Source organism: Marmota flaviventris, chromosome 9, assembly GCF_047511675.1.
Source record: "Marmota flaviventris isolate mMarFla1 chromosome 9, mMarFla1.hap1, whole genome shotgun sequence".
In the NCBI taxonomy this organism is placed as follows: Eukaryota; Metazoa; Chordata; class Mammalia; order Rodentia; family Sciuridae; genus Marmota; species Marmota flaviventris.
In genome coordinates, this window is record NC_092506.1 from 17,479,588 (window position 1) to 17,493,036 (window position 13,449).

Consider the following 13,449-nt stretch of genomic DNA (forward strand, 5'->3'; position numbering starts at 1 on the left):
TTCATAAAGTAGATGGTGTGGAGAAGCAGATTGGGAAGACAAGGGTACTTTTGTTCTTGGTTGATGACCAGGGAAGCATGTTTATCCTCATCCATGGAAATGTAGGAAGTGAGGAAATTCATCATGCATTTATTCATTACTTCACAGGTGCCAGATGCTGAAGACACTGTGCCAGACTCTGTACTAAGTACATCAAGGAAAGAGACAGCTGCATATTGCTATGGTAGGTGTCAGAGAAGGTGAATCTCCTGTGATTTATATATATTTCCTATCTGCCTGCTCTCTGTAGGTATTTCCTGGCCAAGTTCTTTCACAGGTAAAGCTTGGGTTCTAATGTAAATTTTGGAAGAGGGAATAGCCTTTACTGGTGTGCAACAGTTTACAGTTTACAAATTAAATCTCAGAGCTATAATTTGTGAATTCACAGATGTAGGGGCTCAAAGGCAGAGACTGCTGGGATTACTTAGCAGGTTGACATGGAATTGGAAACAGGAGAAATGAGATCTCATGTGTAGAGCCTAGTGTTTTATCAGTAAATTACACAATAACTGTCAACTCACAGAGGCTTTATAGGTGACAGGTAGTACTAGGTATCTGAGGAGAAGAGAGCATCATGGAGGAAAATGAAAAAGAATGACTGAGACAATCACTCAGGGGTGGGCAAGGACATGCTCCACAGTAGCCATGACTGCCCCATCTCTGTACTATGAACCTCAGCCTGCAACCCTCTCATGGCTAATTTGTTATCTTTCTTTATCTTTTTTGCAGGTAATTCAGTCCCCAGGAAGGTGCTACTTCCTCAAAGGATCACCTCATGCCTCCCAGTAATGTGACTGGATTTGTTCTCTTGGGGCTCACACAGAATCCACACCTGCAGAGGCTCCTCTTCATTGTCTTTTTGTTCATTTTTCTCTTTACTGTGCTGGCCAACCTGTTCGTTGCCATCACCATCTCCCTCAGCCCCACACTTTCAGCTCCTATGTACTTCTTCCTCACTTACCTGTCCTTCATAGATGCCTCCTACACCTCTGTCACCACCCCCAAAATGATCATCGACCTGCTCTACCAGAGGAGAACTATCACTTTGGGTGGATGTCTGACTCAGCTTTTTGTGGAGCATTTCCTGGGAGGCTCAGAGATCATCCTCCTCATCATCATGGCCTATGATCGCTACGTGGCCATCTGCAAGCCCTTGCACTACATGACCATCATGAGGCAGGGACTCTGCCGCCTCCTGGTGGTGGTAGCCTGGATTGGAGGGATCCTGCATGCCACTGTGCAAATTCTCTTCATGATCAGCCTGCCCTTCTGTGCTCCCAATGTCATTGACCACTTCATGTGCGATCTCTTCCCATTATTGAAACTGGCCTGCAGAGACACCTACCTGCTTGGAATGGTGGTGGCAGCCAACAGTGGAGCCATGTGCTTGCTCATTTTCTCCATGCTACTCGTCTCCTACATCGTCATCCTGAGCTCCCTGAAATCTCACGGTTCTAAAGGACGGCACAAAGCACTCTCCACATGTGGCTGCCACTTCACCGTTGTCGTCCTCTTCTTTGTGCCTTGCATATTCACCTACATGCGTCCTGTGGCCACCTACCCTGTGGACAAGTTGGTGACTGTGTTCTTTGCCATCCTCACTCCCATGTTGAACCCTATAATTTACACAGTGAGAAACGCAGAGGTTAAAAGTGCCATGAGGAGCTTGTGGAAGAGAAGAGTAACTGGTCAGTTCATAGTGCCAAGAAAGTGATGGTGTCCATAACTATGGAGGATGCTATCTGCCGCACACATACCGCGAGAGAAGTAACACATTCTACAGATCATTGGTGAAAAAAGCAATCCCCCCAAAAAAATAAAAAATAAATAAAAAACTAACATTTATTGGGTACTTATACTGGTTAGACTTTTGCTAAGCAGTTTGATAATGTTTAATGTGTTTTACCAAAGCTGCAATGTTCACATAAGAATTTTAAATCTCTGGTGTGATGATTTTGATGTGTGCATTCCTCAACAGTTTCAGTGAGAATTTACTAAATTTTTCATACATGGTTTATTTGCGTGGAAGTGGTTTCTACTTACAGAACCTTGGTCTTAGAACTTAAAAAAAAATTGCTTGGCCTTTTGTGATGAAGGAAATCCTTAGATGAACATATGAGGTTGACAGTTGGGGAGTGAAAGAATCACTGTTGATTTTCATTATTTTACATTGTTTTTGGCAACCTAAATATATAAAAAGAGAGGAATTCAGAAAAGGATGAAAGAAGCAATTCATGACCTCAGAAGAAATGATTCCTGACCTATCTCTATTTTTTTCCTGTCATAAAAATAAGTCAGAAATTTTGAAATTACTGTTGATTTCTTATTTTCTTAGATATCCTCATTGCTCACAATTTTTCTTGAACATAAAGGAAGATTTATTTTTTCTTACCAATACTTTAGAAACCATTTGCATAAGCAAATGTAAACATTATTTTATTTAATCTCACCAAAAAGGCATAAGATCATAAAGCCGTTGGGTGTGATATGTGTTATACATATATTTATTTTAAATGAACATATATTTTTTATATATTGAACATATTCATTTTATTTAGGTAATTTAATGCATGTACTACACTGGTAGTTTCAAGATAACTTTTCCCAATTTACAAAGAAGCAAAGTGGAGCTCAGAAACTGTCTAATGTACTTTTCTCAGTTCACACATCCAACAGTTTCAGCTATGAAATTGGAATCTGGGTTTTCCAACACTCAGTTCTACTTTCTTCAATAAAACACAGTTGTTTTTCATATGTAAATGTGTATACATAAGGACTTCATATTTAGTCTCAAGATTCACTTTATCCTTGGAGAACAAGGAGGCCAAATTTGTTGTATCCTTTTCTGACTTGTAGCAATGTATTTTAGCAGCAACGCTCCTCTATGAGTTCAGAAGATATCAGGTCAGTCTATGTTACTGCAAATGTCTTTGTGAATCAAACGTCTCTGATTACAACTGTCCCAATCCTGCTTCTTCTCATAAATGTCCCCTTTCTCATACTCACTGGTCACTTGGAGCTGCTTCTCCCATAATTTGACCATGCAGTTAAATCAGATATGAAACATCTGTTTTTGTTTTTGTTTTTTTTTTGGGGGGTGGGTATTCTGTCTTATGCATGAATGTCTCAAAATCATAAGAAATAGAACCTTTTATTCATAAAGTTTACACCTGGAAGCTGATGGAGTCAGCCCTTGATCCAGTAAGAATGATTAAGTTTTCATTGCTAGTAAAATAAATCAATAAACATTTCTACAGACTCTAGAGTAAATAATTTGTGATTCACTTTGCCTTATGATAGACACAAGACACAAGTAATTCAGCAATAAGGATGGGGGGAGCAGCATTGAGAAAATTGTCATTTCTAGTCCAAGATAAAAGAGAGTTTAAAGGGGGAAACTCAGGCCAATGATTCTGTCTTTGAGGTTACACCAACTGCTCAGTGGAGGGGTGAGATCAATGAGATTATAAATTGTCAACAACAGTCTTGGAAGGTGTAAGAACTAAAGGAAGAGACGTAAGTAAACCTGACATCTTCAGTAGACAGTCTTACTGGTTTGCAAACATTTTAGGGATTGTTAAGATGATCCTTGGCAATCATCATTAAAAATCTCTCATGAAGACACTGCATCTGATTTTTTTTTTCTAGTGCTTAAAAATAAAATAACCTAAAAGGAAAACTGTATGTTTTCTTCTAAAAGCTCTTAAGATGAACAACAAAATAATTTAATATATAAGGATACTTGGTTTAATCTGGACACTCAATTCAATGAAAATATTAGACACTACTTAATAAGGAAAGTAAGTGACATATATATATATATATATGTGTGTGTGTGTGTGTGTGTGTGTGTGTGTGTGTATGTGTGTGTGTGTGTGTGTGTGTGGAGTTAAGGCTAATTATGAGGCATATATATTGTTAGATCCTTTACATATTTTACCTCTCTTAATGCAGCAAATTGTATTCTTGAATGCCATTTTCTACAAAAGGAAAGTGACTCTCAGGCTAAGCGAGGTTTTAAGTCTTTGGGATTCTACCCTTTCTGCCATTCTTGTCACAACAATTCTTGGTCCGGTAATGCAAAACATCAAAACACAGACCTGGTCACTAGCTGTGTCATGAAGATTGTTCTCAGGTTTATCTCTTTGTTTATTTGGGGGGTACCTTCCTCCCTTTAGCTCTGCTTGGCCTCTGCTTCCCAGGTTTCCCACACTCTTTATTCCTCCTGTCAGGTAAAAGCCATCTGATGATCTCATTCCACACATGTATGAGCACCATCCAAAGTGGAAAGCCCAGGGTTCCAGGACTGAATAGTTAGTGATAGAGGTTCAATTTCAAGGAAACTGATGTATGATGAGAGAGATGCTTAGAAGAAAAATAAGCAACGCAGTCAGGGAGGTAGCTTGACGCCCCTTATGGATATAAGGTTAGGAACCCGCAGAGACAAATGGTGCTTCTACAGGGATTTCCCCAGACTCTTCCATAGCATTAATATGGTTACTTGAAAGTGCCTATATGGAGAGTTACTATCAGGAAATTTTCACTTATCTATTTCAAAATGTTGTTTGGTGTTTGGAGTAAGTCATATAATTTCATGAACTAGACATACAATGTGTCACACTATAAACAAGAATGGTGTTCAAACTTAATTTCCAAGAAATATGTGTATAACAAACATATCATACATAATATAATTTCATTAGTATAATAGTAAACATGTTGAAGAAAATAGTTTTAAGAGTGTGATGCAGAATTTAAGAACTAGACACAGACTTGTGGATTTGGATTTTAAGAATCCAAATGCAGACTTAAGCCTGTCAGTTCTGAGGATCATATTTCCTAAAATGGAGTCACTTTATTCTCTCAGAAGACTCCCTGGGATTTATAGATAAATATGTTAAAGAACTATGTGTAACCTGTAAAATATGTTGTGAATGTAGTATATTAGTATGCTTTAATATTAAAGTTTCAAAAAAAGAATTCAGGCTGTAAGTCCAAATATTTCCACATTGAAAATGTATTATTTGAGAATGCTGTTATCACATGAGAATTTTTCTGACTGAGGTATTTAAATTTTTTTTTAAACAATGGCAGCTATCCTACAGGTAGATATGACCTAGTTTCAATAGATGGAGTAGCAGACAAAGTGAAAAAAATTTGACTCTGGTACTTGCAAGGTAGCCAAAATAAGTCATTCAGTTTTAAAGAATTTATATTGTGAGCCAGGACTTGTGGCACATGCCTGTAATTACAGTGACTCTGGAGGCTGAGGCAGGAGGATATCTAGTTCAAAGCCAGCCTCTGCAACTTAAAGAGGTTATCAGTAATTTAATAAGACCCTGTCTCAAAATTGTCGCGACCCCTTGCCTGCAAGGAAGACGCAACTCAGGAATCTTCTTTCAGCAGTTTATTCAGGCCCTTGATATTTCTTCTTCTCTTACTCGGATGCCCCTCCCAGCCTTAATAAAGCATCTCAAGCCCCAATGCAAAGCTGCCACGTGGAGCTTTCTCATAGGGTGATAAGGGATTACGTGCCAACTCTCCAAAAAAGGAGTTGTTTATCACAGGCCACAGTGGAAGCCGGCACCATCTTCTAATGGCGGCCACGGTCTATAGGAACGGCTCACCACAGTTCCCCCTTCTGTTTTATAAAACAATGCAGGCGAAAGTAGAGGTCCTATCCCACTGTGCAGAAGTGGCTGCAATGTATGGTTCAGTCCTAAGGAGGCGCCTTCCCCAGACCTGATCCCATATCAGCCGACGCCTTTTTTCGTAGGGCGGGGCGTGGACGTCAAACCCGCATGCAATAGGACATGCTTTCCTTGAGGTCCGTTGAGGGATCACTCAAGTGCAGTGCTTTGCCTCGCATCCTGCATCGTGACGACGATGAGAAGTAGGATAACACAGGTAGCCTGGTAATGATGACAAAATTTAAGTTGGCAACACAATCCCTAAGCCCCAGAGGAAGGTAAAGAGTCTGTAGCCGAGAAGAAAGACCAGTCCTGAAACCCATCTGCGTGCAATGGTAACAAGACCTGCAGAGTGCAAGGGCTATTCAGTACCGGGAGAGCATAAAGAAGAGGACATGCCAATCCCAGTGCAATGTGAAACTAACTTGGGGTGCAATGGCCATGCCCAGAAAATCACTGTTTAAGATGTGCAAGCCAGATTTGTGGAGAGATGCCATTTTCTAAGGCCGCAAGAGCCTGTACAATCATAGCTTTCTCTTGCGCATGGCGAGCTTTAAGGCGACAGAGAAGCCACAAACAAAGTACAACACCGAAGCAACACATTGCACCAAAAATGCCTACCCCCACCCACTCTTTGAAGAAGGAAAAAGCAGAAGATATCCAATCGGTGAATCGACCCAAAGTCACGGGATCGACACGGGTACTGTTCAAGACAGCTATCTGGGTTAGTTGAGACTGGATCATGTCTTCCGCTGCCATGGACCAATTTCCAGCCAAATATTCGCCAATGATGCGGGAGGCATTCCTGGAATCATTAAATCTGACAGAGGTTATGCATAAATGTGCACGTTGGTCAACACAACCCAAAAGCACCAAGTCAGCCAATTCTTCTACCTGAGCTTGGAGTAAATCTATCCTTTGGTTGGCAGCTAAAATCCCTGACAAAATATGTTGATTAATTGAATTTTGGGATTCAAGTATAGTGGAAGTTTGTTGAACAACTTGATTAATAGTGGCAGCAGTTTGTACTTGACTGGCCATGGCTACTCCAGCTGTAACTGCTGCAGCAGCAGACACTGCCACAGCTGTCACTATAGCTGCCGTAATTCCAAAATCTCTACGGGCTCTAATCAATTCAACAATAGGAAAGGATTCTGGATCTGCAGTAACTGGGATCGGGACAAAGGTTGGAATTTTCATAATCACTGCCATAGTCCAGGAGCCATTCCAACACTCAGACAAGTAGCAAGTAACATTAGAACAATTAAGCATCCCCTGTAATGTAACATTAGCCAAAAGAAACAGGAACGGAGATTGGAGACAGACTGCTGCGGAGGGTAATGTAGCATTAGATAATTGTGAATTATTTGCAAAAATTTTAAGCCTCCTACCTAGCTCCGAGTCTTGGGTAGTGCCAGAAACATTAAACAGCCAACTTTGGACTCCTAATATTTCCCTGGGGAAACACAAGCGCGGACTAGACTAGCCCAATCTGAGGGAGTCATACAAAATCTAGTAAGTCCCTCCACCTGAGTGAGAGTGAAAGCGGCATCTATGCCATAAGTGCGGACAGATTCTGCTAAGGTTTTAATTATCTTAAAGTCTAAAGGCTCATGATATCTTCCCCTGTTATTGTCCTGAAATACAGGGTATGCAAGTCCCATATCTGTATTAACTGTCCTCCAAACTTGCGCATGAAAAGATCTCCCGGAACCTTGGCTCCCCCCCAACTACGGGGGTGGGACAGCCGGCACCATATCTTTTTCTAGATATTCTACCTCCTCCTCCTCAGAGTTTTGTTGACCAATATTAGATCCCTCCCCCTTCTTACAGTAGGCATGCGCGCCTTGTGTCTCCTTTTTCTTCTTTTTTACTTTTATCTTATGTAGTTGTTGCAACAATATATCAAGGTCCTCAGAACACTCTGAGCCGCTTGTGTCCTCAGATGTTTTGAATTCAGTCAAGTCTGGATAGAGCCTTCTCCTATTTTTATCTTCAGGCTCTTTTGCCTTCTCACTACTGTTACTTTTGATACTCTCTGCCACTTCACTATGTGATCCTTCAGATTTTTCCTCATGTAGTTGTTCAAGAACGGCCTGACCCTCACTCACAGCTTCTTGGCATTTACCATCTGTAAGGCAACTACGGACCATGTTCCAAAGGGGTATCACCCCACCCTCTAATATGCCCTGCTCAGAAGCAAAGTCAAGATCTTTGCCTAATTTATCCCAACTAGGTACAGTAAGGCTGCCCGAAAATGCAAACCATGGTGCAGCGATATCTATCTTCTGTAAAAATCTCTGTAAAGTACTATGTTTCACTTCCAGGCCCTTGGAACGTAACAGGCCATCTAGGGCCAGGAGAAGCGGACTTGAAGATGCGGCACCCATGACACAACAACAAAGGAAGCACAAAAAACAAAAGCGAAATGACACAACAAAAGAAACACAGAAAACAGAAGCGAAAGTACACAGTGCAGCTGCAATAAAATGTAATGCTCTCTCTTTCTTTACAGAGGAGCTGCCCCGCTTTGGTCGCGGATCCCACTTACCTGGGACTAACCCCGCTTTGGTAGCGGATCCCACTTACCTGGGACTAACCCCGCTTTGGTCGCGGATCCCACTTACCTGGGACTAACCGGTGCACCACCCCTGACTGCTGAAAGTTCTGGTTCCCGGGTCTCGGCACCACTTGTCGCGACCCCTTGCCCGCAAGGAAGACGCAACTCAGGAATCTTCTTTCAGCAGTTTATTCAGGCCCTTGATATTTCTTCTTCTCTCTCCCGGATGCCCCTCCCAGCCTTAATAAAGCATCTCAAGCCCCAATGCAAAGCTGCCACGTGGAGCTTTCTCATAGGGTGATAAGGGATTACGTGCCAACTCTCCAAAAAAGGAGTTGTTTATCACAGGCCACAGTGGAAGCCGGCGCCATCTTCTAATGGCGGCCACGGTCTATAGGAACGGCTCACCACACAAAATAGAAATTAAAAAAGAAGAAGAAGAAGAAGGACTGGGGATGTGACTTAGTGGTTAAGCAACCCTGGGTTCAGTCATAGGTATTAAAAAAAATGAACAGATGGTCACAGAGTGGCCATGCTGTATTGAAGAAAGTTTAGTTGTGGAACAAATAACTGAATGGTTAATACTATGATCTGTTTTTTTGCTTGTAAATCATCAGCTTGGCCTGGCTCTAGTGAGGCTCTGCCTCAGGGGAAACACCAATCACTGAAAGAGCAGATGGGAATTGCTGGTGCAGTGATTAGCTCTCAGTCAGAGGAGAAATGGCCACAAAGGGATCCAATTGGAATGATGCAAATATTCACAGTTGGAATTCTGCACCACTTGGAACTGGCACTCAGTAGTTTTTACCCCACGTCTATTATCGGAAGGATAACATTTTATTGATGGTGTTTCTTCTAAAACTTGGGTTGGAGATTGTTTATAAATTAAGCTCAAAAATTTATTAGAGATCCATCTCTCTCTTTTCCCCCCTTTTGGCAATTTATCCTATTTAGAGGAAACATAGTCTTGTGCCAACTACAGTGGTTGTTCTTATTTAAGTGTGTGGATACTTCGAGTGCCTTTTATAATCTTTCTTTTCATTAGAAAGTCTATTTCTATTGAAATGATTCCCCTTTGAATGATTGCTTTGTTTATTCTCTGTGCAGGTCCTTACTTATTTTGGACCTCTACTTTGCTATGATTCCTAATTCTAGAGAAGAAAGTTCATGTGAGTACATCTGGATGGGGCTACATCTTTTGTCTCCTCTATGCAATCATAGACATTTTACTTACACAGTTTTTGACTTCTATTTATTTGCTTCACCAGACCGAACTTTTTGAAGGTAACCTTGAAATTTTACTTGAATATTAAACATATTTCTATTAATTTGAGGAACTAGTTTGAAGTTGTGGAGATAATTGAAACCACCTAACAGGGGCACAATTACGTTTTAAACATGTCAGTATTTCATCTATTTGTTTTATTTATATGCACAAATTGGTCTCAGGATGAAGAGCCTTGAGCTATCAACAATTTGCAGCTGGCTGTACTAATCTCTTTTGACAAGTTGTCAAAAATTAACATCACAAGGAGGATTTGATGGCAATGATTCAACACTGAATGAAGAGGGAAAGGTATGGTGCAGCTTCTGATTGTGGTTAAAGCATGTCTAAGAAAGGAAATGCTACAGATGTAAAATGGTAAAAAGGATATTTGAACCAGGATGCCAGAATAATAGCAGCCATGCCCAGAAGATGATGCTGTCATTTCTGCAGGCAAGAACTGATAGCAGCCATGCTTGGGCTTCATGGTTTAATGCAGTTTCCCATGCAGGAACTCCATTATATTTTTTTAATTAAACTTAATTAAATGACTAGTGTTTACTAGTATAGCACATTATTAGAAATATGATTAAAATATAATACATTAGCCATCCTTAAGCATCTCCATAAAGAGTTAAAGCCAACATGCAATTTTAATTGAAATATGAACCAAGAAGATAATTGAATTGTTGCTAATATGATCTATATAGGTGCATGTAATAAAGATCAGGATGACAGCAATGAAGCTGGTAGAGGGGAAGAAGTAAGGAATGGAGAAGGTAGAGTGATAGATTTGCTAATGGAGGGCATAGGCAGTAGTAATAGAAAGCTGGGAGGTTACAGTGATTTGCCAACTCAGGCTGCATAAGGATGGTGTTAGCTAGAAAATAGATCTGGGTTTCTGGAGCTGATAAAAAGCTTAAGGCTTAATTTTCTTTAATAAGCACATGTGAAAAATTATTAGAATTTTTATTAATTATTAGTTAATAGTTGTAACCAAGTTTTAGAATTGAAATAGATAGATGATAGGTAGAAATACAGATATTAAGCACTTGAAATTTTCATAAGATGAAACTATATGACCAGGTACAGTGGTGCCTCCTGTAATCCCAGTAGTTTGGGAGGCTGAGACAGGAGGATCACAGCTCAAAGCCAGCCTCAGCAAAAGCGAGTTGCTAAGCAATTGAGATACTGTCTCTAAATAAAATACAAAATAGGACTGGGAATGTGGCTTAGTAATTGAGTGGACCTGAGTTCAATCCTTGGTATCCCCTGAAAAAACAATATGGATTGTTATTAGCATTAATTTTGGAACTTGGAAATCTGAATTAGAATTCAGCTTCAGTAATTACTAGTTGTAAGAATTCAGTGTCATTATTTTTCACCTCTTTAAGTCTTATTATCTTATCTCTAAAAAAAGAAAATATTTCCTGGGATATTAAGATACAGTAGGAACTAGTTGAATAGCAGTACTATACAATAATAATTATTATTACCACAATTCAATTTTAGAAGGTAGACATGTAAAGGGGAAGAGTATAATGCACAATAAAAACAGAGTCCTTCAGATAGGACCCATTTCACAGTTCTTCAACTAGCACATTCTATGTATTCAGTGAATATATGGGAAAAAAATCAATGGAAACTTATATATTTTCTAAGTTCTTGAGTGTGAGGAATGAAGGTTAGCAACCTAGCCTGATATTCTAAAAAAAAAAAACAACCAAACCAATAGGAGCTGAAAGAAAGGATTGCATGTAGGTGCTTTATTTTGGAAAACTGAATGGAAATATTGGAGAAAATGAGACAGGGAAAAAAAATGTTAAGCCATTTACTCATTTATCCATTGGGTCCTATCCACTGATGGTCAAGGGTTTTCCCAAGGGTGTTAATTTCTTCATGTTTCCAGGTGTAGGTATGCACTGCCGCCATGCAGCAGGGTTCTTAAGTATCACAAGCAACAACCAGTGGAACAGAGAGCAGAAGTTGTACCAGAGGGAGGAAGAGCTGTTGTGTGGATTTGTAGGATCAAGCTGATGTTAGGCTTTTATTGTTAGCTGATTTCTTTAGCAATGGCTGGAGGAAACGGTAGGTTAAGAGGGTATGGGACAGCATGCAAAAAAATGTCCAGTGCACTTAGTGATTGCTAATCAAAACTGAACTGATATTCCTTTTGCAGACTTTCCAGTGCAGAGTGACACACTGTCCTCAGCCTACATTCAATGGAGAATCCAAACAATGTGACCAAATTCATCCTTTTAGGCATTACAAAGAATCCAGAGCTGAGGAAAATACTCTCTGGTTTGTTTCTAGTCATGTATGTGGTCACAGTACTGGGAAACCTCCTCATTGTGGTAACCATAAGTGCAAGTCAGAGTCTGAAGTCTCCCATGTATGTTTTCCTTACTTCCTTGTCCCTCATAGATGTCACCTACTCTTCTATCATTACCCCCAAGTTGATTGTGGTCTCCCTCTATGAAAGCATTACCATCTCCCTCAAAGGCTGCTTGACCCAGATCTTTGCAGGGCATTTATTTGGTGGTGTGGAGATCATCCTGCTCACTGTGATGGCCTGTGACCGCTACGTGGCCATCTGTAAGCCCCTGCACTACACCAGCATCATGAGTCCCCGACTGTGCTACTTGATGGTGGGAGGGGCCTGGCTGGGCGGCTCCATACACGCAACCATACAGCTTCTTTTCATATATAAAATACCTTTCTGTGGCCCCAATATCATCGATCACTTTATGTGTGACTTCTTTCCATTGTTGAAACTGGCTTGCATGGACACCCACGTCCTGGGTCTCTTGGTCATCCTCAACAGTGGAGTGATGTGTATGATCATCTTCCTTCTCCTGCTGGGCTCCTACGTGGTCATTCTCTGCTCCCTGAAGTCTTACAGCTCTGAAGGAAGACGCAAAGCCCTCTCTACGTGTAGCTCCCACCTCACAGTGGTGGTGTTATTCTTTGTGCCATGTATTTTTTTGTATGTGAGGCCTGTGGCCACTTACCCCATAGACAAGGCTATGGCTGTGTCCTTTACTGTTGTTGAACCCATGTTAAATCCCTTGATCTACACCTTGAGGAATGCAGAGGTGAAACATGCCATGAGGAAACTATGGGTGAAATGAGGGACCCTGGGTAGTCACTGAATTACAGACCAAGGGACAAATTTGCCTCACAATGCCAGTGGAGTTTTAGCCTCCCCATAACTGCAATTCATTGGGCACAGGCAACTAGATGCATCATTTTATTTTATTCATTTTCTTTACTTATACATCACAGCAAAATCCATTAAAAAAAAGTCAAGATACTGCAGTGTCTTGTCTAACTAGGACTTGTCTCTAGGACTTACACAGGTACATTCTGTACTACCTCACCTTCCTCACAATCCTCTAGGCACGCTTTTAAATTAAATCCTATTTTGAACAACCCTAGTCTTCCCGAGTTTAGGGGTTTCTTTCTCTCTTGGAGATGGTCTTTCACAAAGCCTTTGCTTGGCTGGCTCCTTGATTTTATTTTATTTTTTTTCTATTTTCAAATGAACTCCTATCTGAAAGAGAGAGAGAGAGAGAGAGAGAGAGAGAGAGAGAGAGAGAGAGAGAAAGAGAGAGAGGAAGAGAGAGAGAGAGAGAGAGAGAGAGAGAGAGAGAGAGAGAGAGAGAGAAAGAGAATGAATTTTCTGATGTCTTTCCTCAGTCCTTCCCTTCAGCTGTCCTCCAGTTCTCCACTCAGCTTTTATCCTCAAAGTCTACAATCACAAATTTTACCTGAAAATACATCTTCAGGTCCATGTTCCGTTTTCTGCTCTCCAAATCATATCCAAATCATAGTTATCGTCAATGCAGGGATTATTTTTATTCCTTTCTGCTATATTCTCAAGGGTGAGAACATTC

At 40.6% G+C, this 13,449-nt stretch overlaps 2 protein-coding genes across 2 annotated transcripts; both read left to right on the forward strand.

The window, feature by feature from the left end:
- The first annotated feature begins 814 nt into the window (after positions 1-814).
- LOC114093557 (olfactory receptor 4C3D-like) lies at positions 815-3,645 on the forward strand. Its single transcript, XM_027936346.2, has 2 exons — positions 815-1,691; positions 3,611-3,645. The coding sequence occupies exons 1-2, from the start codon at positions 815-817 to the stop codon at positions 3,643-3,645; spliced, it is 912 nt and encodes a 303-aa protein (XP_027792147.2).
- An 8,121-nt stretch (positions 3,646-11,766) lies between these two features.
- On the forward strand, positions 11,767-12,684 carry LOC114093771 (olfactory receptor 4C6-like). Its single transcript, XM_027936672.2, has one exon. It carries the CDS (start codon positions 11,776-11,778, stop codon positions 12,682-12,684), a length of 909 nt encoding a protein of 302 aa, XP_027792473.1. The 5' UTR covers positions 11,767-11,775.
- Positions 12,685-13,449: the final 765 nt, after the last annotated feature.